This window comes from Dermacentor variabilis, chromosome 6 (genome assembly GCF_050947875.1).
Source record: "Dermacentor variabilis isolate Ectoservices chromosome 6, ASM5094787v1, whole genome shotgun sequence".
NCBI lineage: Eukaryota > Metazoa > Arthropoda > Arachnida > Ixodida > Ixodidae > Dermacentor > Dermacentor variabilis.
In genome coordinates this window covers 150959299-150981333 of record NC_134573.1, presented here as the reverse complement: position 1 = coordinate 150981333, position 22035 = coordinate 150959299, and the positions used below count along the sequence as shown (strand labels likewise).

The 22035-nt window shown below is 45.8% G+C and overlaps 1 protein-coding gene across 1 annotated transcript in view; it reads right to left on the bottom strand.

The window, feature by feature from the left end:
* The window catches only part of LOC142585474 (SEC14-like protein 2), a 46050-nt gene that overhangs the window by 21871 nt on the left and 2144 nt on the right, over positions 1 to 22035 (bottom strand). Inside the window, exons 3-11 of the mRNA XM_075696256.1 lie at positions 20517 to 20560; positions 20252 to 20314; positions 19456 to 19546; positions 18361 to 18455; positions 16318 to 16396; positions 14570 to 14650; positions 12243 to 12329; positions 11113 to 11222; positions 9701 to 9986 (exon numbers count right to left, since the gene is read on the bottom strand). Of these exons, the coding sequence (XP_075552371.1) occupies positions 9701 to 9986; positions 11113 to 11222; positions 12243 to 12329; positions 14570 to 14650; positions 16318 to 16396; positions 18361 to 18455; positions 19456 to 19546; positions 20252 to 20314; positions 20517 to 20560 (936 nt within the window). The remainder of the gene's footprint in view (positions 1 to 9700; positions 9987 to 11112; positions 11223 to 12242; positions 12330 to 14569; positions 14651 to 16317; positions 16397 to 18360; positions 18456 to 19455; positions 19547 to 20251; positions 20315 to 20516; positions 20561 to 22035) is intronic.

Genomic DNA, 22035 nt, shown 5'->3' with positions numbered 1-22035 from the left:
ACCGACATCATCCTCATCAGAAAACAGCTTCAGCCTCGGTGTTGATAGCAGCGTTGGACTGTCGCCAAGCCTGGATGAACTCGACATAGAAATGGCGGCCCCACGAGACGTAAAGCGCGCTCATGCGTCAGCCTCTGGCTCGGACGGCGGCCCCGATCGCCGTGCCGAGTTACAGCGGCCCAAAAAACCTCGGCCTTCTTCGAGAGGGTCGAAGAAGTGACGCGTGGACTGCTTAACCCCTGGACTTGTTCCCGGGGCGCCGACTTGAACAACACGACCAGGTCAGTTTGGTGATACATTTAATTAATTATGGCTGACACTTTGAAGATTATTTCATTAAATGCACAAGGGTCCCGAAGTCCTGTAAAACAAGCCGAAATTATCAGCGTGGCCCGCGCAAAACAGTGTGACATACTGTGTTTACAAGAAACAAATTTTTTTCACCATTGGACATGTCCTTACTTTCAAACGCACTTTTAACCTAGACTGTTTTTTCTCCTTCGCTACATCACGATCTAGCGGAGTTGGTATTATTATTTTCAACGGAGCTCTCTTGCGAGATCATCATGTCTTTTATGATGGGACTGGGCGAATATTGGCATTTGATTGTGTACTATCTTCATTTAGGTTACGGATTTTGTGCATATATGGACCCGCGCAGGCCATTAAGTCCAATGATTTTTTCCGTGACCTGGACGTGTATTTCCTTGACGGCCGTCACGTGGTGCTCGTTGGGGATTTTAACTGCGTCTTAGACACGCGAGCAGATGTGCAGGGCCCGGGCTGGGGTCGCCCTGATTGGAACGCACGGGAGTTGCGGCGCCTCGTCCAGCATTTTTCGTTGCTAGATACATATCAACTTTTTCATGGTTCTTTATTTGCCTGGACCTGGCGACGCGGTGCGTTGTCAAGCAGGTTAGACCGTGCCTATGTGCCAAGCAGTTTAGCTCAGTATGTCACCCAGTCTGATGTGATAACGTTACCTTCATCCCCTGTTTATATTTCCGATCACAAACCAGTAATACTTGAAATTCGCTTCCCTGCTTCCTCATCAGTAAAACCCTGGCGTCTGGACATGCGCGTTCTACATGACGCGCGCTCGCGCTCTTGTTTGTCACGAGTTTTGGGCGCCTCTGTTTCTAGATCTGACCGAGAGTCATGGGATGCGCTCAAGGTGCAGTGGCGTCTACACTGTTCAGTTGAAGGACGTGCACTCAGACGACGTATGTCAGAGGAACTGGCGGATACTGCCACGAAGCTCCGCATCGCCCTTCGGGTCAATCAACTGACACCGTTGATGCGGTCCTGGCAGCGTGAGCTACGGAGGCGTTTCCAACGCCTCATCGCGGCGTCGTCTTTGTCAGCTGCTGCTTGGCGATGCAGACATAATCCGTGTGCGCACCCCGAAGTTCTGCGCTTTTCAAGAAACTCGCTTTTTAGACAGCCGAACGCATTCGGTTCTGCGGCCCCAAGAGCACTTCCTGTTACACCACCTCCCACACGTGATTATTCTCTATTTGTAACGCATTTTGAAAACATGGCGCGTACGACCATGCAAATAGATTCTGGCTCTCAAGGACTTCATACTTTGCTTAGTGGGCTGCCTCAGGTTCCATCTGAGGTAGCTAACCGTCTTTGTGCACGACCATCAGCCGAGGAAGTGAAAGCAGCATTATCTTCTATGAGGCGTGGCTCGGCCCCAGGGCCGGACGGGTTACCCGTGGAGTTTTATCTAACGTTCTGGGAAGATATTGGTGCCACTTTCGTATCGGTTATCAGCCAATGCTTTGAGAACTTTGATTTCCCGTTTAGTTTTCGGGACGGTCGTATTGTGCTGATACCTAAGTATGATCCGTCATCAGTTCGTCCAGAGGAATGGAGGCCAATCACGCTTCTCAACGTAGACTACAAAGCCTTCACAGCTGTTCTCACCCGGCGCTTGAGAAGCCTGATGCCTTCCCTAATAGGACACCATCAGGCATGCTCAGTCCCTGGCAGAGAGATACACAGTCTTTCGTTCGTTACTCGTGACATAATGACATACACGCTGACCAGGTCGGTACGTGGTCTCTTAGTTTCACTAGATCAAGAAAAGGCATTCGATCGCCTTGAACATAACTACATTTTTAATGTACTGACCTCGTTCGGCTTCTCGTCAAATTTTGTTGAACTTATTAGGAATACCTATTCAAATATCCGAAGTACATTGTTCCTTGATGGTCGAGAAAGTGCACCGTCTCCCGTTACTCGTGGCGTTCGTCAAGGGTGCCCTCTATCCCCAGCACTTTTTGTGCTGAGCCTAGAACCATTTCTGCGCTCAATAGTGAGAGACCCTTACGTATGCGGTCTCCCACTGCCTGGTAGCGGTGTTGTGAAGGTGACAGCCTTCGCCGATGACATCACATTATATCTCAGGAATGAAGATAGCTTAACCCATAGCCTTCGAATTTTCAATGAGTACGGAAATATTTCAGGTGCTGCGCTAAATTTTTCAAAATGTCGTTATTTGTTCATTGGTTCACCACAGACACGCCTAAGTCCCCTTTTCCGTCTTCAAAAGAGCAATTCTCTTCGCATTTTAGGCCTTGACTACACCTCTAATGGCATATCAGACTCTGTGTGGCTCTCAATTCTTGAAGATGTAAGGCGAAATATTGAAGATGTTCAAGGTTATGATTTACCCCTATCAGAAGGAAGGTACTTAGCGCAGTCTGTATTTTGCGGCCGAGTGTGGTACGTTTGTCACGTCGTACAGCCACCATTACGGGTTACTAGGTCCTTGCAATCCCTTCTTGGTGCCTTCTTCTGGGCGGGCCGTACAGAACTGGTCTGTCGCGCGGCACTTGGGCAACCACGCTCTCGCGGTGGGTTCGCCTTCCCATCCATGTCTGTCCGCTGCCGGCTGCTTGCTCTGCGATTTCTGCTCCGTCTATTACAGCATGATCAGTGTCCAGCGCGTGAACTCGCTTGCTATTTCCTTGGCACGAAAATTCGCTACATGTTACCGGGCGTACACTTAAATCGCGGCCCACAAGTGTTAAACGCACCTACATTTTACTGTACGGCCGTGGCATTTTATCGCCACATACAACAGGTATGTCCTGATGTAGACGTTCTCCAAAACCGCGTAGTAGATACTATGTCAGCCTTACTGCTTCCTCTAGTTCCCCCAGCGCGCCTCGCACGTTCCAATAATGTGTCGTGGGATGCGATAACGGCGTCATTTTTGCCTGGCCACCTACGCGACTTCATGTGGCGTCTAGGGTGGCAAGTGCTTCCAACTCGGGACAGGCTTGAGCGGTGGGGCGTTGTCCCATCTTCGCAGTGTCCCAATTGCCCCCTTCAAGAATCCAATAAACATGTACTGCTGCAATGCGTCGTTGCCAGGATATTTTGGAGGGCCGTGCATACTGGATTTCGTGGCCTTGGAGTTAACCGCTTTATTACATCTGGTCGCTGCTCACGTGGCCGCTTCGCGCGACTTTTAATTGCTGCGGGGGCCTTCTGTCTATGGCGTAACCGGTGCGAGGCAGTTGCCATGGGACGTCGGCACCGCGCTCTGTTTCCACTTATGGGGAGGCTCTACTCTGAGCTACTGTCGTTTCTGTCGGAGGAGTTGTTCTTCCTTGGAGAAGAAGAGTTCCTTCGACAGTGGTAATGTCGTTTCCTGTCGGTGGCTGATGGACGTGTATGGCTGAATTTTCGTCCAGCCTGGTTCTTGTAGCCAGACCATCAGAATTATTCATTTAATGCACATAGAATGCAGGTGCCCGTGATTTCTGTGTGTGTGTCCTCTCGTATACATGATCATTTTTGTATATACACATCTCGTGCACATCACTTCAAAATTGTGTAAAGTGTTCTATCACATCATCATTGTATATAACCACTGTGTACGCTGTATATATTAAATATCATTTTGTACATGTGGCATTTAGTTTATGTGTAACTGTGCCTTTCCGTGGGTATACGTGTTTATATGTTGGTGCGTGAGGACTCGGACACTACTTGCGTTGACAACGCGCTTTGTTTCGTTTCTTACATGTTATCGTCCGGGTGGAATCGTGCCGTGATTATGACTCAGTGTCCGTATCGTCTCTTGTCGAAATAAACTTTTTCTAAACACAGGGAACTTTGAGTTCACGTCTTGTTTTTGCGACGGTCGTATTGTGCTGATACCTAAGCACGATCCATCATCAGTTCGTCCAGAGGAATGGAAGCCAATCGCGCTTCTCAGTCTTGACTACAATGCCTCCACAGCTGTTCTCACCCAACGCTCGGGAAGCCTGATGCCTTCCCTAATAGGACACCATCAGGCATGCTCAGTCCCTGGCAGAGTCACTCGTTCGTTATGCGTGACATAATGACAGACACGCTTACCACGTCAGCACGTGGTCTCTTAGTTTCATTAGATCAACAAAAAGCATTCGATCGCGTTCACTCTAAAAACAGTTGCACCCTTTGGGGTGTATATTTGCCACACAACAGTAATCGTCATCTGTCTTGCTTGCGTTTCCTTTCTTGAAAATGCTGCGCTCGTTACTTTCCTGTCGAGGATGTTCTGGCTTGATGATAACGCGCATGCAGTTCCCGACTTGGAAGTTCCGGGTTCGCAGCATTAAAGGAAGGAAATGCGGACAAGACAGGTGACGATTATTGCTCTGCGGCAAATGTACACCCCATACGGTGCAACTGTCTTTAGAGTTCTGAACATAGTTACATATCTAATGTACTGACATCGTGCGGCTTTTCGTGAAATTTTGTTGAACTTATTAGGACTGCCTATTAACATATCCAAAGTACATTGTTTCTTGATGGTCGTGAACGTGCACCATTTCCCATTACTCGTGGTGTTCGTCAAGGGTGCCCTCTATCTCCAGTACTCTTTGTGCTCAGCCTTGAGCCATTTATGCGCTCAGTACTGAGAGACCCTTTCGTTTGCGGTCTCCCACTGCCTGGCAGTTGTGAAGGTGACAGTCTTCGCCGATGACATCACATTGCATCTCAGGAATGAAGATGGCTTATCCCGTAGCCTTCGAATTTTCAATGTGTACGGAAATATTTCGGGTGCTGCGCTAAATTTTTCAAACAGTCATTAGTTGTTCATTGGTTCACCACAGACACGCCGAAGTCCCCTTTTCCGTCTTTAAAAGAGCGATTTTCTTCGTATTTTAGGTCTTGATTACACCTATGATGGCACATCAGACTCTGTGTGGCTCTCAATTCTTGAAGATCTAAGGCGACATATTCAAGACGTTCAAGGGTACGACTTGCCCTATTAGAAAGAAGATACTTAGCCCAGTCTATCTGTGTTTTGTGGCCGAGTGTGGTATGTCTGTCGCGTTGTACAGCCACCATTACGGGTTACTAGGTCCTTGCAGTCCCTTTTCGGTTCATTCTATTGGTCCGGCAGTACAGAACTGGTCTGTCGCGCGGCGCTTGGGTAACCACGGTCTCGCGGTGGGTTCGCGTTCCCATCCGTGTCTGTCCACTGCCGGCTGCTTGCTCTGCAATTTCTGCTCCGTCTGTTACAGTGTGATCAGTGTCCCGCGCGCGAACTTGCCTGCTATTTCCTTGGCACAAAAATTCGGTACGTGTTACCGGGCGTGCACATTAAATTCCAGACCACAAGTGTTAAACGCACCTGCATTTTACTCTACGGCCGTGGCATTTATTCGCCACATACAGCAGGTATGTCCTGATGTAGACGTTCCCGAAAACCGTGTTGTAGATACTATGTCACCCTTACTGCTTCCTCTAGTTCCCCCAGCGCGCCGCGCACGTTCCAATAATGTGTCTTGGGATGCAATAACGGCGTCATTTCTGTCTGCTCACCTACGCGACTTCATGTGGCGTCTACGGTGGCAAGTGCTTCCAACTCGTGAGAGGCTTGAGCAGTGAGGCGTAGTCCCATCTTCGCTCTGTCCCGATTGCGCCCTTCAGGAATCCAATAAACATGTGCTGCTACAGTGCGTCGTTGCCGGGTTATTTTGGAGGACCGTGCATACTGGTGTTCGTGGCCTTGGAGGTAACCGCTTTATTGCATCTGGTCGCTGCTCACGTGGCCGCTTTGAGAGACATTTAGTTGCTGCGGGGGCCTTGCATCGTCGCCGTGTTCTCTTTCCACTTCTGGGGCGGCTCTACTCTGAGCTACTGTCGTTTCTGTCAGAGGAGTTGTTCTTCCTTGGGGAAGAAGAGTTCCTTCGACAGTGGTCATGCCGTCTCTTGTCGGTTGCTGATGGACGCATACAGCTTAATTTTCGACCAGCCTGGCTCTTGTAGCCAGGCGATTAGGAGTGTTCATTGAATGTGCATAGAATGCAGGTGCCCGCGATTTCTGTGTGTGTGTGTGCTCTCGTATACATGATCATTTTTGTATATACACTTCTCATAGCATTACTTCAACATTATGTAAAGTGTCCCTGTCACATCGTCGTTGTACAATAGCCATTGTGTACACTGTATATATTGAACATCATTTTATACATGTGACAATTAGTTTATGTGTAACTATGCCTTTCCGTGGGTCTATGTGGTTACATGTCAGTGAGTGAGGATTTGGACACTACTTTGAAAACGTGTCGTGTATGCAATCCTTCGTTTTGTGTATATGCTATCGTGCTGGTGGAACTGTGACGTGATTGTCACTTAGTGTTCGTATCGTCTCTTGTTGAAATAAACTTTTTCTAAACACATTTTTGGTTGGATCGAACCCCTGTCGTCGCAGGCACAGCAACGTATTCGGCTCCAACGGCTTGAACGTTATCATACTGTTTCTTCACATTTTTGGTTGGGTCGAACCCCTGACGCCGTAGGAACAGCAGTGCGACTGTTCAAACCGTACGCACGCTTCTCTCATGCCGACGCGAAGTACTATCGAAAGCCTCTAGAACGGAATGACCCGTATAAAGAAGGAATAACTTTGTCCCTGTTCTTGTGTGAGCTGTGCGCTGCCCGGCCTTTACAATGAAGTGACCTGTATAACGAAGGATTTCGGAGGTCCCAAGCATTTCGTTATAAAGGGGGTTTACTGGATTAAACTTCTTTGGCACGACTGGCACGTGTACGTCACGTCCAATATAGCACGAGCTAGAGCACTTGTGCGCGCTCTAATTTCCATTCTGCCACTATAATTAACGACTTGCTTCCTTGCATCTCGAGCGGGAGCGTGTCAGTTTGTCCCATTCTCGCCTCGTGGAAGCTAACGCTTCGGGAAGCTGTGTTAAGCTGCACCTCCACCTTCGGAGTCGGCTGTCATTTCCCAGTCCTTTCCTCGTGGCAGAACGCTACGAAGATGCTGTGAGACATTGTACCGCTTCTTTCTGGGGTGAAAAATTCGCTGTCGATTACGATACTTCCTAATGCGAAATCTATGTGTTTCCGTGATATATTGACTGGCGTGGAAAATCTAGCTCGTGCGGTACATTTCAAATGGAGCCGAGTGTCGCTCAACTGCCTCGCTAATCGGGAGATCGCGAGGCAGCGCATGGGTGACGCGTGGACGCGTTCCACAGCGGCAGCCGCAGAGAGACCTCCGCTCATGCAGCACTTTGTTTCCATATGTGGTGCCGGTGGACGCGCTCTTCGAATACCATCGGTGAGAAAATGCATCATAGCGGCCGTCGCCGTAGAGCCCGCGCGGTACTACGCTTTTCTTCTCACGCTTTCGCCAAACCTTCCTCCTCCGCGTTCCTCCTCGCGTCTGCGTTCGCTCTTTCATCCTTCACTGTGCTCATTAGCTTAAGAGCACCCAAGAGCTGCGCTCTAAGAAAAAAAACAACTTTGATGCGTTCTTCCATTCTTGCGCAACACTAGAACGCCATGCTGGAGCACTGACTGTAGTCAAAGGCGTGATCATATGTAGGTAGAATGAATTGGAATAGGAAGTGGATAGTTGGAAGTACTTGCATTCCCCTATTTCATTTTACTTCCACATAGACTAAGGAACCATGTATGATCAACAATTTGAAAAAAAAAAACACAATAAATATCCGCGCACTTAGTTTGTGTCATCAATAGAATGGCTTCGTCGACGGCAGCTTCAAAGAGCAAAACCACTTGGCAAGCCAAGACCATCAAGGACAACAAGAAGCACAAAGTTGCATCTTAACGACTTTGTGCTTCTTGGCTTTGTCGTTACCAGGCGAATGAGTGGAGGGTGTACAACATTACAGGCTAACAGTATTGACGCGTGAAACGTTGGGAGTGCGCGCCACGTCTATACGTGTACAGCATTGGGCGCACAATGCCGTGTGGTCAGGAGCAGTTTCTCGCTGTGTATCAGTGACTGCGACGTTCTGCGACTGAGCGCGAGGTCGCAGACTCAATCTAGGACCATTTTGAAGACACACGATGAGGATTCAATAAGAATCCCCTGTGCATGGAGATATATGTGCGCACATGTCAGCAAGCTGGCGAAACTTATCGGCATGCCTGTAGTGCAGACTCCTTCTTGAACATCACAGTTTGTAGCCTTGGAATACACTTCGGAAGAACTATTAAACTAAAGAAGTGAAAAAGGGAAATATAATCCCGAGACACTGGTGAAACACGAACTCAGTGAGCACCAGCCTCCGAATGCATTCGACATTGAAGGGTCCCTCACCGTAATGAGACGGCCTATTGGTTTGTAATAGGCACGTAAGTCCAAATAGATGAGGCGTTGTTTAGTAATATGGGAAGTTCCAGCAGCAAAGCACACGCGTGTATGTCGGCCTCGATCCCCGTACCAGCTTCGATAGAATTAGTGGCTACTGCGAAGCGCTTGTGCTATATCTAATGGAAGGGTATAGTCATTACTTTCCATTATTATAGTATTATACTATAGTATAGTATTATAGTATAATAGCGTCGTTATGGTCCATTACGTTACAACACTTTCGGTGTTTCCTCTGTTGAATTGTCAAGACTGGTTAAGACGTGTTTCGTGTTCATTCTCTTTTTTTTTATGCTTGCCACAAGCTGCAGCTCACCACCGGCACTTCCCTTACACACAAATGGCGCCGTCAGCTTGTCGCAACCTATCGTCTTCAAACCATTAGCCCGTACGACTAGCAGACGAGTTGATATTTGTACGACAATTTCATTCACAAGTATTGTACACAACAGAACCGCTCATTGTACCAGTCCTAGAGCACCATGTCTGCAGTAGTGGTGTTAGTTAACGTGCAGAGAAAGCAGCTGTTCTAATATAGATTTTGGTGCCTATTGACATTGTACTTATACTAGGTTAACAAGTGAACGTAGCGTTTTCGTTCAAAGAGGATGACGCTGTATTTGTGGCATTTCATTTTCGTGTTGAAGTGGGGTGTCCCACGTAACTTGAGCCAAACTTTAAAAATATGCCAGCGCCACGTAGCTGGACAGAACCAAGGTAAAGTTGTTTGCCGTCGTTTGGAGATACTCAGATATATTTGGCATTCCGCCTTATTACGTGATTAGATTTAATTAATTAACCAAATTGTCAAATTTTATTAGATTAAAAGCGTCAAGCAACGTGCAGAGCAAAATGGAAAACTATTGCTCAATACGTGCAACGTAAAGGCATTTTTCCAAACCCAAAAGAAGCTCTAGAATAGACCGAAAATTGACCGCTCGAGGCGCTTTGCGTGTATTCAGGCGATGTTGTTGGCGCCAAAGCCTACTTATTCTTAGTCGTGACAATGGACAAAAAAAAACGCAGGATAGTGCTGGTTCATACATGTCCCAGGTGAATCGCAGAGCCAGCTTCCTTCCTGCGGCGCATGACTGCATGTCTCCACGCGTCGCAAAGGCAGCAAAGGCTCTCCTGCGAGCAAGCGCAACCCGAATGCCAGATCTCCGGCGGCCACCTGGAATCGCCAGCTGATTCGCGACCCCGGCTTGTTGACGCCGACCTGCAGCTCCCACCGGTCGCGGCGACTGACGGTACGCTGCTCGACGCCAGCTTCGCCGAAGAGTGATTCGCCTCGTTCCACACCCTCCTCGAAGCGACCGCCGTAGTTCACCTTAAACAGGGATAAGCGTGCTAGTTGGTGGTCGTTATTGGAATGCATCATGTAACCGCACAAAAACAAGGGACGAAGAAGGAACACACACAAGACCGCGCCTGTCTTGTGTGTTCCTTCTTTGTCCCTTGTTTTTGTGCGGTTACATGATGCATTCCAGAAGTTCACCTGCAAGCACGAACAATTCCGCTATACGATTCCCCAACAAACAACTGGAACACCCAAAACGTTTAGTTGCGTCGGTGCACAAAATGCAGTACTAAACCAGCCTAGATCGTCATGTTCAGATTAAACGGTAGCGCACACTGCCACTGCGGTCACCGCTACGACGGAATGTAGGAAATATTCTTTGACAGCTGATGTGGATCTGTAGACGCATACATTAGTACGTGGTTTGTACTGCATGGACCGCAATTAAACGGTACCTTGAAGCAATATACCCACAGAGCATCTTGTTAGATCATCGCAGACGTGACACGTTTAGCCATGCTGGGTTCTGTCTTGTATATGACCTATTAGCACTTGTATGTCCCAACTGCATGCCCCTTGCATTGTTATCCGATCCGTTCTCTGCAATGAGTATATGACTGGTTGGAGAATGAAACTGTGAACCCAAGAATCAGAAATAATCAGATCTCTGACAGGCTGTTTCAGAAAAGTCAGTTTCACAATTTGACGCCAATACTTTCGCATCTTTAGAGCACATAAACCAACACCAAGAAGAAAATATCGAAACACATGACTGCAGAACTGCAGCGTTGTGTGTTTAACATTTTAAATATTTTATGTTACTAGCAGTTAGAAGTGGCTTCATTACTGAGAGCTGTACATCATAAAATGGCTTGAGGATTACACAAAGATGAAACTATAGCAAGCCATGCATCAATATAAAAAGAAACAATTTGTTTTCCCGATGTTGAATATTCAGCCCCTGTGGGTGAAAAGTCATTTCGTGCTATGTATTCAACATCACCATCAACAATTTCGTAGTAATGAGTACGGTTTCAACATGTGCCTACGCACATTACATCCGCAGTGCTAGTCGTGCTAAGGCATGCCAACGTTTAGCGAATCACTCGTAGCGCGGAAGCATGCGCATATTGCGCTAACCCTTCACTCAGCTGACCTTGTGCCTGCATCTCGGGTCGTTGCCTGGTCCCACCATGTCACCGCCCCAGTGGGCCGGAAGAGATGCTGCGTCTATGATGCTCAGCAAAAGCTCTTTCCAGCCGTCCACTGAGAAGGGCATGGACAGTTGTGATCAGCTTCATTAAACACAAGGAGATCGAATTTGCCATAGCAAGACCGCCTGCTTTTCTTCGCTCAATGCCTTTAAATGTGTAGACAACCTTCTACACCTTCTTACTTATCGTACTTTGTGCATTTATTGACGTTATCGTCACCTCGTGTTACGGAAGATAACGAAAGATAATCTACAGATGGTCAACTTGGAAAATGCGCACAATGAAAACTGTTTCCTACGCTTAATGATATACCGTAAAGCCCACCGCTTATCCGAACATCGAATTATGACCTCACGACTGATTTCGTACTCAGTTTTGAAATGAAGGTCTCGGAAATAATCTCTTCTGAATGTAGACATCTGCCTGATGTACCACATCAAGCGCTTGTTTGTTAGTTTGTGGTACGTTCAGGTTATGTTGGCTTGAATACTGTTCAAGTGTCCTCTTTAAGAACACGCCATATTGTGCATGCACCCCGGGAAAAATATGGAATCACATATAAAAGATGAAATTTGCTTACCAAGTCCACAAGATAATTATGTGCTTTCTCGTCATCTCATTCGACGAATATTTGTCCTCTGTATCGATTAACTTTTATCTCTGACTTTTGCCAAACCTTCGCGCACGGAAGCGTTAATGTCCACAGTTTTCGACAAGGCATATTGTAGCGGGCATACATCAGATTTTATCAGCACCCAGGTATCTGCCTACATTATAGGGAAGAGCAGCCCAGCTCGACCTCAAGTGCTTCGGAGTGGCTTAGATGAAGAGATTTATGTTCAAGAACGGCCTCTTAGGTTATTGCAGGGCTTACACGTGTCGCCCAATGGTCTTGTGTGTAAAGCGAGAAGTGCTACAGCGACATTATCCAACCACAAAAACAAACAAAAGACACCGATGTGCGGACAGAATTAAGCCTGTGGAGAGACTTTCCAGTTAGACCTTATGAGCCAAAGTAGTAATTCCAAAAGCTGCTAACAGTTAGGTGAACTACTCCGTGGTGAATGCTCACCTTTACCGAAGACTTCCACTTTGTCCGCCGTCCTCTGGGTCAGGAATGGCCGAATCAGTCTCCATAGGATGGGGAAGAAACTAGGCGCTGCGCCGGTCGTTCAATGTAGTTCAATCAGCAAGCATTGGGGAAATAATGGACAGAATAGTAACAATGCACGGTTACTAACAGAGTGTATTCTTGGCTTACAATTCTGCTTTCTTTTTCTCATCAGGAGGGCTTAGCTTACTTCAAATAAGAAGCTGGTATCCAGATGTATTCAGCTTCGAATCTACATCAACTGCAGGTGTTGCTGTGAAATACCTTGAAAGCCGGTAGCAACCTCACAATAACGTAACAAATCAGCATGCACATATAAAACTACCCAATGGGTTGATTAAAATGTTCCCTATGCGTTGCTAATAACTGTATACCATATAGTGCCTCGAACATTAAGCGAGGTCGGAATGGATGCTAACAAGCCACTGATATTAAAAAAGCATGCATATCACCTTGCCGATATTAAATAAAAGTTGATCTAAATTAAGTATTCAATCCCTGCGGCTGAAAAAACTAGTTCGTGCTATGTATTGGGTTTAGAACCGAATGCAGGGTTTATAAGCTAGGCTAGCTTGCGAGAGAACGAATGTATAATTGCAATCATGTTGACCGTCTGATCACGTTAGCCAGCGACTCTTCTCGAAAGAGCGGTTGGACGACAAAACTATATTCACAGTCAAAGGTGAAACGGACGCCGACCAAAGAAAATTAAAAGAAAAAGAAAAGCGAGACGTTTCGACTCCCATACGCGGGCTTTGTTCGCAGTCGTGAAGAACCGATTGTGAACAAGGCGCCCGTATGGGAGCTGGAACGTCTTGCTTTTCTTTTTCTTTTAATGCTTTGTGGCGGCGTCCCTTTCACCTTTGACTATGAGCAATCTTGACCAGACGAGTCTTCGCCGCACTCTTCATTTCATTAAAATTACAATCATGTGTCAAGCGTCTAGTTGCATTTTCTCCACCACGTTGTCCATTGCGCCGTGTACTCTGTACGATCTTCTTTAGTTACGGAAACCCTAAATTGCAAAGAATTTCTGGATTTCCGATTTCACGTAATGTGACGCGACGGCAAATGTGTTGTGCAATGAGCTGAACAGCCCAGATCAAAGGAAACGTCAGAAACACTTACATCTGCAAGAATGCGCTATGTGCTTCTAATCACAAAATATTATCTGCGAAATAATGGGGATACGCAGCGTCTGAAACTTTTTTCCACTTCTTTTTTTCTCTACAGTACTGAAATAAAAATATATCTCTATAATTCTGCTGCTCTGACTTTACGCGTGCGGAAACGCTGCGCCAACTAAAATTTGCGTTGTTTCCCGCTTCACTTGCCAACCTGTATTTATTAGCACCATTCCTCCTCCTCAAACTCCTCCTCAATCTCCTCAAACTTCAATGCCCTTACTATACCAGATACAATGCCTTTTTACAGATACGAAGGTGATCACAGAAAGTGGAACAAATGCACTGCTTGTGTTTGTCACTTTCTATGATCGTATGTGTGCATAGAAAGGTACCGCGTCTACGGCAGCAATGGTAAACCAACTAGCCCACAAATTTCTCCCGCTCTCTACTCCAGAAAGCAGACGATGTGGTCTTCTACCGTAACATGCATGAAAACGTAATGCAAAAAGTATGTTTTAGATTAATTGACATCAATTTCAAGAAATACTTTTTCCAATGGATTGTGTTTTTATTACCTTGGTCTGTTTTTCTACAAGACGCGCCGCTTACTTGGGTGTCCTTTAAGACAGCTATAAACGTATTAGTACAGTTTAATTTGGTTACCACCGTGCTAAGGAGCATACATTGATCCCCGGCCTGGCCCCCATCCCCTCTCCTAAAAATACACTTTTTACAGTGAAGTTGTTTATGGCTAGGTTCTGACGTATCTCGTCTCCGTGGATGTAGACCAAGAATTTTTCATATGTGGGCCGATCCCGAAGACGGTGCAATGCCGGGACTACCCGCAGCACCTTGCAGTTCGCCATTAAAGGGCCCACATTCACAGCTTCGCTGGTCATTCTTCATAGCGTAGAAGGGCGTAGAATTTTGACATTAAAATCAATGACCCAGAAGCTTCAAAAAATATTGTTCGCCTGCGGAACTGAGGCTAATTTAGCAGCATTACCTCACGCCCGGAGCTACAGATGTCGCTCATCTCGCGTTTTCGCAAACTAGTCGTTGCCTGTTCTCCGTACACAAATCATTAGATGACTGCACATGGGGCTGTAAAAGAAGAGGGGACTTACTTTCCATGCACCGTAAAAACAAACAAAGACTTACCATTAATGGCAATGCATTTTTCAAGGCACTCGGGGAAGTGGTCCTCCATCATTTGCAGCACGTCCGTGATTGCCTTGACCACTGCGCTGCCAAAGGCACCATAAGCACATGACATGCGACTTCTGCTCACCATTTCACCATTTTTGTTGTTATCCTGCTGCACAGCCGGCAGACTAATAAAAACTTAGCTGGTGTTATTTAAGTATTCTTTTCTTTCGATTCTGTATCTTTCTTATCAAACACCACTCACGGCCGGCCGATGCCGGTGATAACGTAATATAAGAGCCACTCTGACCACTGACGGAAAGGAATAGGAAATGAATAGGAATGGAAAAGGGAATAGCATTGGAATATAATCGCTGCATTAGCCTGACCCTGATCTGTAAAGAAGGCTGGCTATTTCTCAAACGAATAAGAAGAGGTGGGAAGCTGATGGCCTCCTTAAAGCCATAAATTCGCTCAATTACTGCCACATGAAAGGGCGTGTTGTATAAATTGCACGTAGATTCGTCCACGCTCCTGTCTGATGCACTGAATCGGTGCGCCGTGAAGCAAGTAAATCAGTATCCGTGTGTTGCTGGCCGGCTTGAGAGACAATACTTGCGAACAATGGGCACGCAGGCCGCATGGTATTCTACCCAGCACCTTAAATCTAGCGGCTGCTTTCTCATTACTATTTCATTCCTTCTTATACCATCGCTCTAGCGCTCTAGACAAAAGTGTGGACATGTAAAAACAGGAATTTATTATGCTACAGTGCGCGGTAAATGTTCGTGCAATTCAGTAAAACGAGCAGTAACGTGTACCGCTAGTGTATACAACACGTGTGTACGGCGTATTTCACCGGTCGTTTCAGAATGACGGCAGCCCGTCAGAATCTGCGTAATAACGCAACTAAATAACGCCAAAATTTGTACTTGTTGATCGATTGTCTTTAATTTGGAACAGTGCAATACAGGACAACGACGCAATACGACGCACACAGCGCTGATTTCCAACAGCATTCGGTGTCGGTCTGTTTATATATGTCCGCACTTTCGAAAGCAGATTTTGGAAGTCGGCGTTGTGCGCGTCCTCTGCCGTCTCTGCCCTGTACTGCGCTTTTCTTAAGTCAATAACGGCAACGAAGTTTTACTGTGAACATAATTTCGTTCAGTTGTCAATTATGAAGTTTCATTAACAGTATTTGACTGGATAATTATCCTAATATAGCCTTAAAGTTTCTTTACATTATCTTTGTAATGCTTGCAGCGCTCTCCGGTACGACGGGATGAATACATCCTTAGAAGAGAGAGAGAGAGAGTAATATGGGGGGAAGGCAGGGATGTCAACCAGTCAATAGTCTGGTTGGCTACCCTATGCTGGGGGAAGGGAGAAGGAGAAGCGAGAGAAGGGAGATAGATTTAGAAAGATATTGAATAAACATTTGGCGAGCGACCCTTGCCTTGATTTTTAGCTTCCCTTTACTTCTACTTGCTTTCTATTATTCTAGCTCTCAGATGCTTGTGGTATAATTGTCATATGCTTAAAAAGCGCGATAAGTTACGTTCGAGATAATCATACAAATAATCAATTGCTTCAGAATAGGAAGAGTTTGTATTTTCTTCCTTGGCAATAACAAACGACCGTGATTTGATACTCGTAGGACAGGCGCCCACTGCCTTCTGTAACATGTGACTATCGATTGCAACGAAAATGAACGTACCCACACGCAAGTTTCGAGCAAAACAATGTGCGGAGTGACTTACCCTGCCAGCTGTAGACGTTGCGTATGCTAAAATTGTCGAAGTCGATCACCAGGTACTGCGTCTCTAGTTCTTGGCCTGCCTAAGGATAAACGAACGGGCTGAAGACTGCAAGACAAGCCATGTTTTCTAACGCGAAAGCATTATGTGCCCCTTTGAGGGAAAATCCGTCGGCGTCGTACGCGTGGCCGCAAGATGGTACTAAAAATGGGCGACGGCATAAATAGCAAAAACACGTCAAAAAATGCTTTGATTAATGTCAAATCTCTCAGGTAGGTTTCTGTAAACAAACTAAATTAATGGCTTTGAAAATAAATTTTGGTACATTTCGGTCTGGGTGGGAATTGAACCCGATCATCTGTGGCGCGAGAAGAGCACGCTTCCCCGAGGCCACGACGGCTCCACGATTCTGGCTGTCATTAAATGTGTGCCTAGTATGTGCGTCATCGCATATGTCATGTCGCAGCCATCTGGCTGACATAAGGTGTGGCCAAGTGCGTGCGTCATTGGGCACGTGACGGCGCAGCCAATGGGGATGAGGTGGCGCCACGTCATGAGTGCATAGCATGAGCGTGTTCGTGGCTTTCCGAGGTCTAAAAACGGAATAATGTTTTCGCTTTCCCACGCGTAAGCAGTCTTGAGTGTCTCTGCGAATTTGTTTTGTTCTATTGCTCAGCACTTTGACGCGTTGACTTCAACTTTATACAGTGCCACAACGGGCGATTATAAGCATCAAGAGTTAGGTGAAAACACAGGATTCAGTGCGCATTGGAGTGTAGGTATATACGTGGGTCAACTTTCCTCTACCAGGGCGGCAAACTTGACTCTTTCCTTTAGTGTTCCTTCACACGATGACGGTCAGCTCGCATTCAACCAGGTCGGTAAGCTTAAATGTTTTCACGCATTGCTCTGTCATATGAGCCTTTCGCGGTAGGTCATCTGTGACAAAATAAATCTCATTTGGTCTTGGGATGTAATTTGCGGTGATATGAAGATGAAAAGCGGCCAAATACTACAACTGCCCGCGGTTGTACCGGAAGCTGATAGGGGGAGGGGGTGGAGATTCTGAGGAAAGGCTTTGCATGAATGTTCGAGGTTGAAACAGCCCCCTGTCGGCTGCTTGACTTTGAACTTCAATTTTACAGTCAAAGAAATACACAGTGGTCTTCGGCCTTATTTTCCTACCCCCTCCTGTTACTGTACCAATATATTGAGCGAGAGCTCCATCTCTCTAACAGCCAAAAGTCGCTTCATTGAAGAGACGTGTTAAATAGGTAGCAATCGGTGAGCATTTCGTGCAGTTACTTAGTAAAATCGTGTGCCTCATTCTGCTGTATAAAATCACCTTTCTCCTTTATGTCTATCTTTGGCGTATGACATAGCGCTGATATGTGGGGAGCAGGCTTCTACGGGTGAATCAACAATCATTTCTAGAAAAATCGCACGCACAAGAGTAGTTGCTATGCTGTCGCTGTGGCATATAACTCTACTTCCTTTATTGGCCACATCAGTTTGACTTTGACTAGATGTATTCTTCGCAAATTCGTCGTTCTGCTTCTTGTGATTGGCTGACTCCTTCGTATTGCAACTACTGCAGCTGTGAAGAGACCAATGAGCACCTCATCAGCCACTGCAGCCGCTTGGACCTCTAATGTCAATGACTTCGTAGCGGTCAACTCAACGGCCAACTCTTTGCAAGAGCAATAATTCTGCCTGCATGGTGTCTCTCAACATCAACCCAAAAAGCTTCGCGCGCTCCAAAAATTTATAATAATGAACAAACCTGAAAGTACTCTTATGGGCTCTTTCTGTCAACTACTTTGTATGTGAATTCTCTTCTGTTGCTTCTTACATTTCTTCCTTTCTTTCTTTTTCTTTCTTTCTTTCTTTCTTTCTTTCTTTCTTTCTTTCCTTTCAATTCATCATCCCCTTTTCCTCGTGCGTGGTATCCGACCAAACGTCCATCTACTTAACACATCTGCCTTCCTTGTTTTTCCCCCTCTCTCTGTCTGACTTGACACCCGGTACATCGACAGACCCCCTCACCTCTCTTGAAGACGTTCTCTTGAGCGACTCCAAGTACTCCAGCTGGTAAATACAGTGGCGTTGTACGGCCTCTGTTGTCAACGCTGCCAGGAACGCTGCGACACAAGGAGAGGCACTTATGAAGCAAAAACTTAAAATAAAAGGTCGCAGAGAAACAAAAACCATGGCAAAAGTCCACTGTACCTGTTATACGCGTATTTTCAATCAGCGCTCACAGTGTGACACATGTAAGGAATGTAAACTGAATGTCGTGACTTGGGAGGTCTGGCTGGCGAATGAAGTTTTAAGAGGCAAATATGACAGATGCGACAAGCAGGATCTGCTGTCTGCTGTTTTTATTGCTATTGTCCTGTCAACTGCGTTGTTGGCCAGGTTGAAAAAAAAGAAAGTTGCAGTTGCGCGCATAACGAGAAGTAGCGACGCGATAGCTGGCGCAATATTATGCGCGGTATGTCTTGCGCTATTTCGCGCGGCATCGGTTGCAGTAAACATTCGCAGGTGCCCGCGAGCAATTTTCTTTTGAGAAGAATAAAAAAAAACTGTCGTCAGTGAATGCATAAACATGTATCGCTGCAAAACGCTAACTAGACCAGCGTATACTTCTCGGGCGAATCTAGGGAGTGGCGACACATGAATACTGTACGTGCTTCCAACGGACTGTAAAACACGTATTTTTTCAGAGAGTTTCACAGTCGTCTTCGCAGTCATTTGCGAAATTGCACAAATTCTTGCATACTATGCATAGCACTGTGGTTGAACTTGCAGAATCTGCGATCACCAAACATCCCTTTCCAATTACCCTAAAACATGCTGTTATTTCCATCGTTTTATTTCCACTTCAATAAGTCAGTTTTTCCCAGTATTTTGTCAATTTCGCTGTGGGATTTGGCACGGTCAAATATCGCAGGAGCCAACGAGTCTCATTCTTGCTATAAAGTGTGCCTACGATCGTCGCAACTACAGATACTCTGCGCCATGCGGAATTTCTGCGTAATTCCTTTAACTATAGCTTGGAAAATACAGTAATCGCATCTCTGTGAGAGGAAACGCTTATGGCGTGACATTTGCGATTCACCCTGAAATAACAAAGCTGACCTTTAACGTTGATGCCTGCTGGAACTATCCACATAGGGCAGCCATCTTTACACGGATGCAGTATTGCGCCGGGAAAGTTTTCCTTTACGATCTGCACACGAGGAGAGGAGGGTATATTGTAAGAAGCTTTGTTTCTGTTGTACCTTCCTTAGATACCAGAGAATCTCACCAAGGACAAGGTGCCATGGTTGGCAACAAAATGCAAAAAAAAACGTTACTAGCGCCCACTTTATAACATTTTCAATAATTCGCTTCCATTCGTAACTAGTGCGGATGCCGCCACCATTGTAAATTTAAGTAGCCCTGCAGTTAACTATATACTTCCTCCACAAGTGTAGTAGAATGGCATCAGTATCCTCGGTAGCAGTTACAGCAAATAAAATAAATTGCGGTTTTTAGTGAAATTGCTGTCGGGTGAAAATGCCTACGCCGAATATTCACGATGTTTTAAGGGAAATAAAAATCCCGTAATAACGGCCACAGATAATTCACGATAGCGATGACGACTACATCAAATTTCGACATGTGTAGATTCCTCCGCTTTTGCGGTTTCTTTAAGAGCGAGATAACACGTGCGATGTAGTTGGAGGACTTCCTACACTTTACCATGTTTTCCCCAAAAATTGACCACACCTTTCCTTAATCCTTTGAAATGTTATCAATGATGCGCAAATCACAAGTGCAACAGCCACTCGAATGAATGCATGCTTTTTTTTTTCTTTTTTGCTGTCATCGTCAGACCTACCATATGCATATAAACAGGAAGTATATAAACAGGAGGTGGAATAGTGTATACCTGGGGAGTCTTGTAGTTTTTCAGCATGTCGTCTACCCCGTTTTGCTTCCGCCATTCGATATCCTACATGCCCGTCAAGAAAGAAAGAAAGAAAGAAAGAAAGAAAGAAAGAAAGAAAGAAAGAAAGAAAGAAAGAAAGAAAGAAAGAAAGAAAGAAAGAAAGAAAGAAAGAAAGAAAGAAAGAAAGAAAGTGTCATTTGAACTTTCTGCGACGGCTAGACATTGATCAAGAACTACGGGTTAATTGTGCAGAATTGATACTCACATGACGGTACATTCTATCCGCCTGGCCCACGTCGAAGTCCCGAGCTGCATTTCGAGGTGCGGGTCATGCGTCATAGATCCGAACACGAGTGCGAAATTTGCTTCTATAGAACGTATATAAGGTAAAATCTGTTGGTACGAAATTTTCAAGGGCTTTACGAATCTTTCGAGTACCTGACGCGCACGTTTCATATTCGCTGCCACCGTCCAGGCAGTTTTCTTATTTCTGCCCGCGTAGAAGATAGCGGAACTGTTATCACTGCCAGTACGGCCCCGATTTCGATTAGCTAAATGTGAACCTGTTCCGGAGGTCTATTCGTCGTTGCTTCCAGCTCTGCGCCAACTGTTGAATCCAAGCATACGCTCGTTTCCATGACAACGTATGTTCACCACACCGTGCCTGCAGTCTTAGAATAATTTTAGTGAGACTGATTTTCTTTCCCTAAGTAATATGTATACTTCGGTGCAACACAGTCACTGGCACATCAGGGATCGCAATGAATGCTGCAACTACCTGCGCACGCATCGTGTGCGCTGAGCCACGAGCGTATAGTGGTGAAAAGAAATACGGCTACACCGCCTGAAACATTTTACTCTATATGCAACTGTTTGTTTACCAGCAGGCAAAAATACCAGTGAACTTTAACGCAACTTTATGAATGAGCGTATGCTGTCATTTCGTTAGAGTGTCTGCGCGTCCTTAATAATTAATACTTATTCGTTTTGTAATAAGCCTGCGTGATTAGAATTTGCATGTAACTGTACTTGTCACTACCGTCGGTGACAACCTAAGCATTAAGAGGTTATAAGTGCGCTCTCCAACTCAAGCACAATTTGTATACATCACAAGAAAATGTATTCACCCGCAGGCACGTGTACAAGCGTGGTATGAACATATAGTAAAATATAACGTATCGCGCATACAATACATCGTACTTGATATATGCAAAGCACATAATGCGCCATCAAATTAGGTTCGCCAATTTTCCTGACTTGAATTGATTCCGCGTGTTTGGAACTATTTTGTTTATTATTTATTATTTTGTTGAATTGGCTAATCTAAAATGCCCCGCACACATCCATAATGTATATCTTCTTTAGGTTCCTCAGATATCATTAGTGAATCACTGTCTAAATTTGCGCTAGGAAAGGCTTCCGAGAGCAAGTGACCATGGAAGGTGGACAAATAGAGTGAACGGGGCCGCCAGCTGACCGTAGAGCAAGCATCTATGTGTGCAGCTGCGCAAGTTGTGCAGGCGACGCTCATGGATTTCATCGTCTCACGGTCACATGTTTTCGGCTTAATGACCACCAGGTTGGAACCATCCGATATCTTCACAAATGCGATATACGACTAAATTTCGAGTTGAAATACCAAGAGGTATTACAGACCGCATATGTTTGCTGTTCCTTCTACTTTGCATTTTATGAATCTTAATTAGAAGAACGACAAAAATGGGGGGCTGCGACAAGAGCTTTCAAAAACAAGTTAGTCGCTCGAGGCTTGGCCTCGTGTCCGA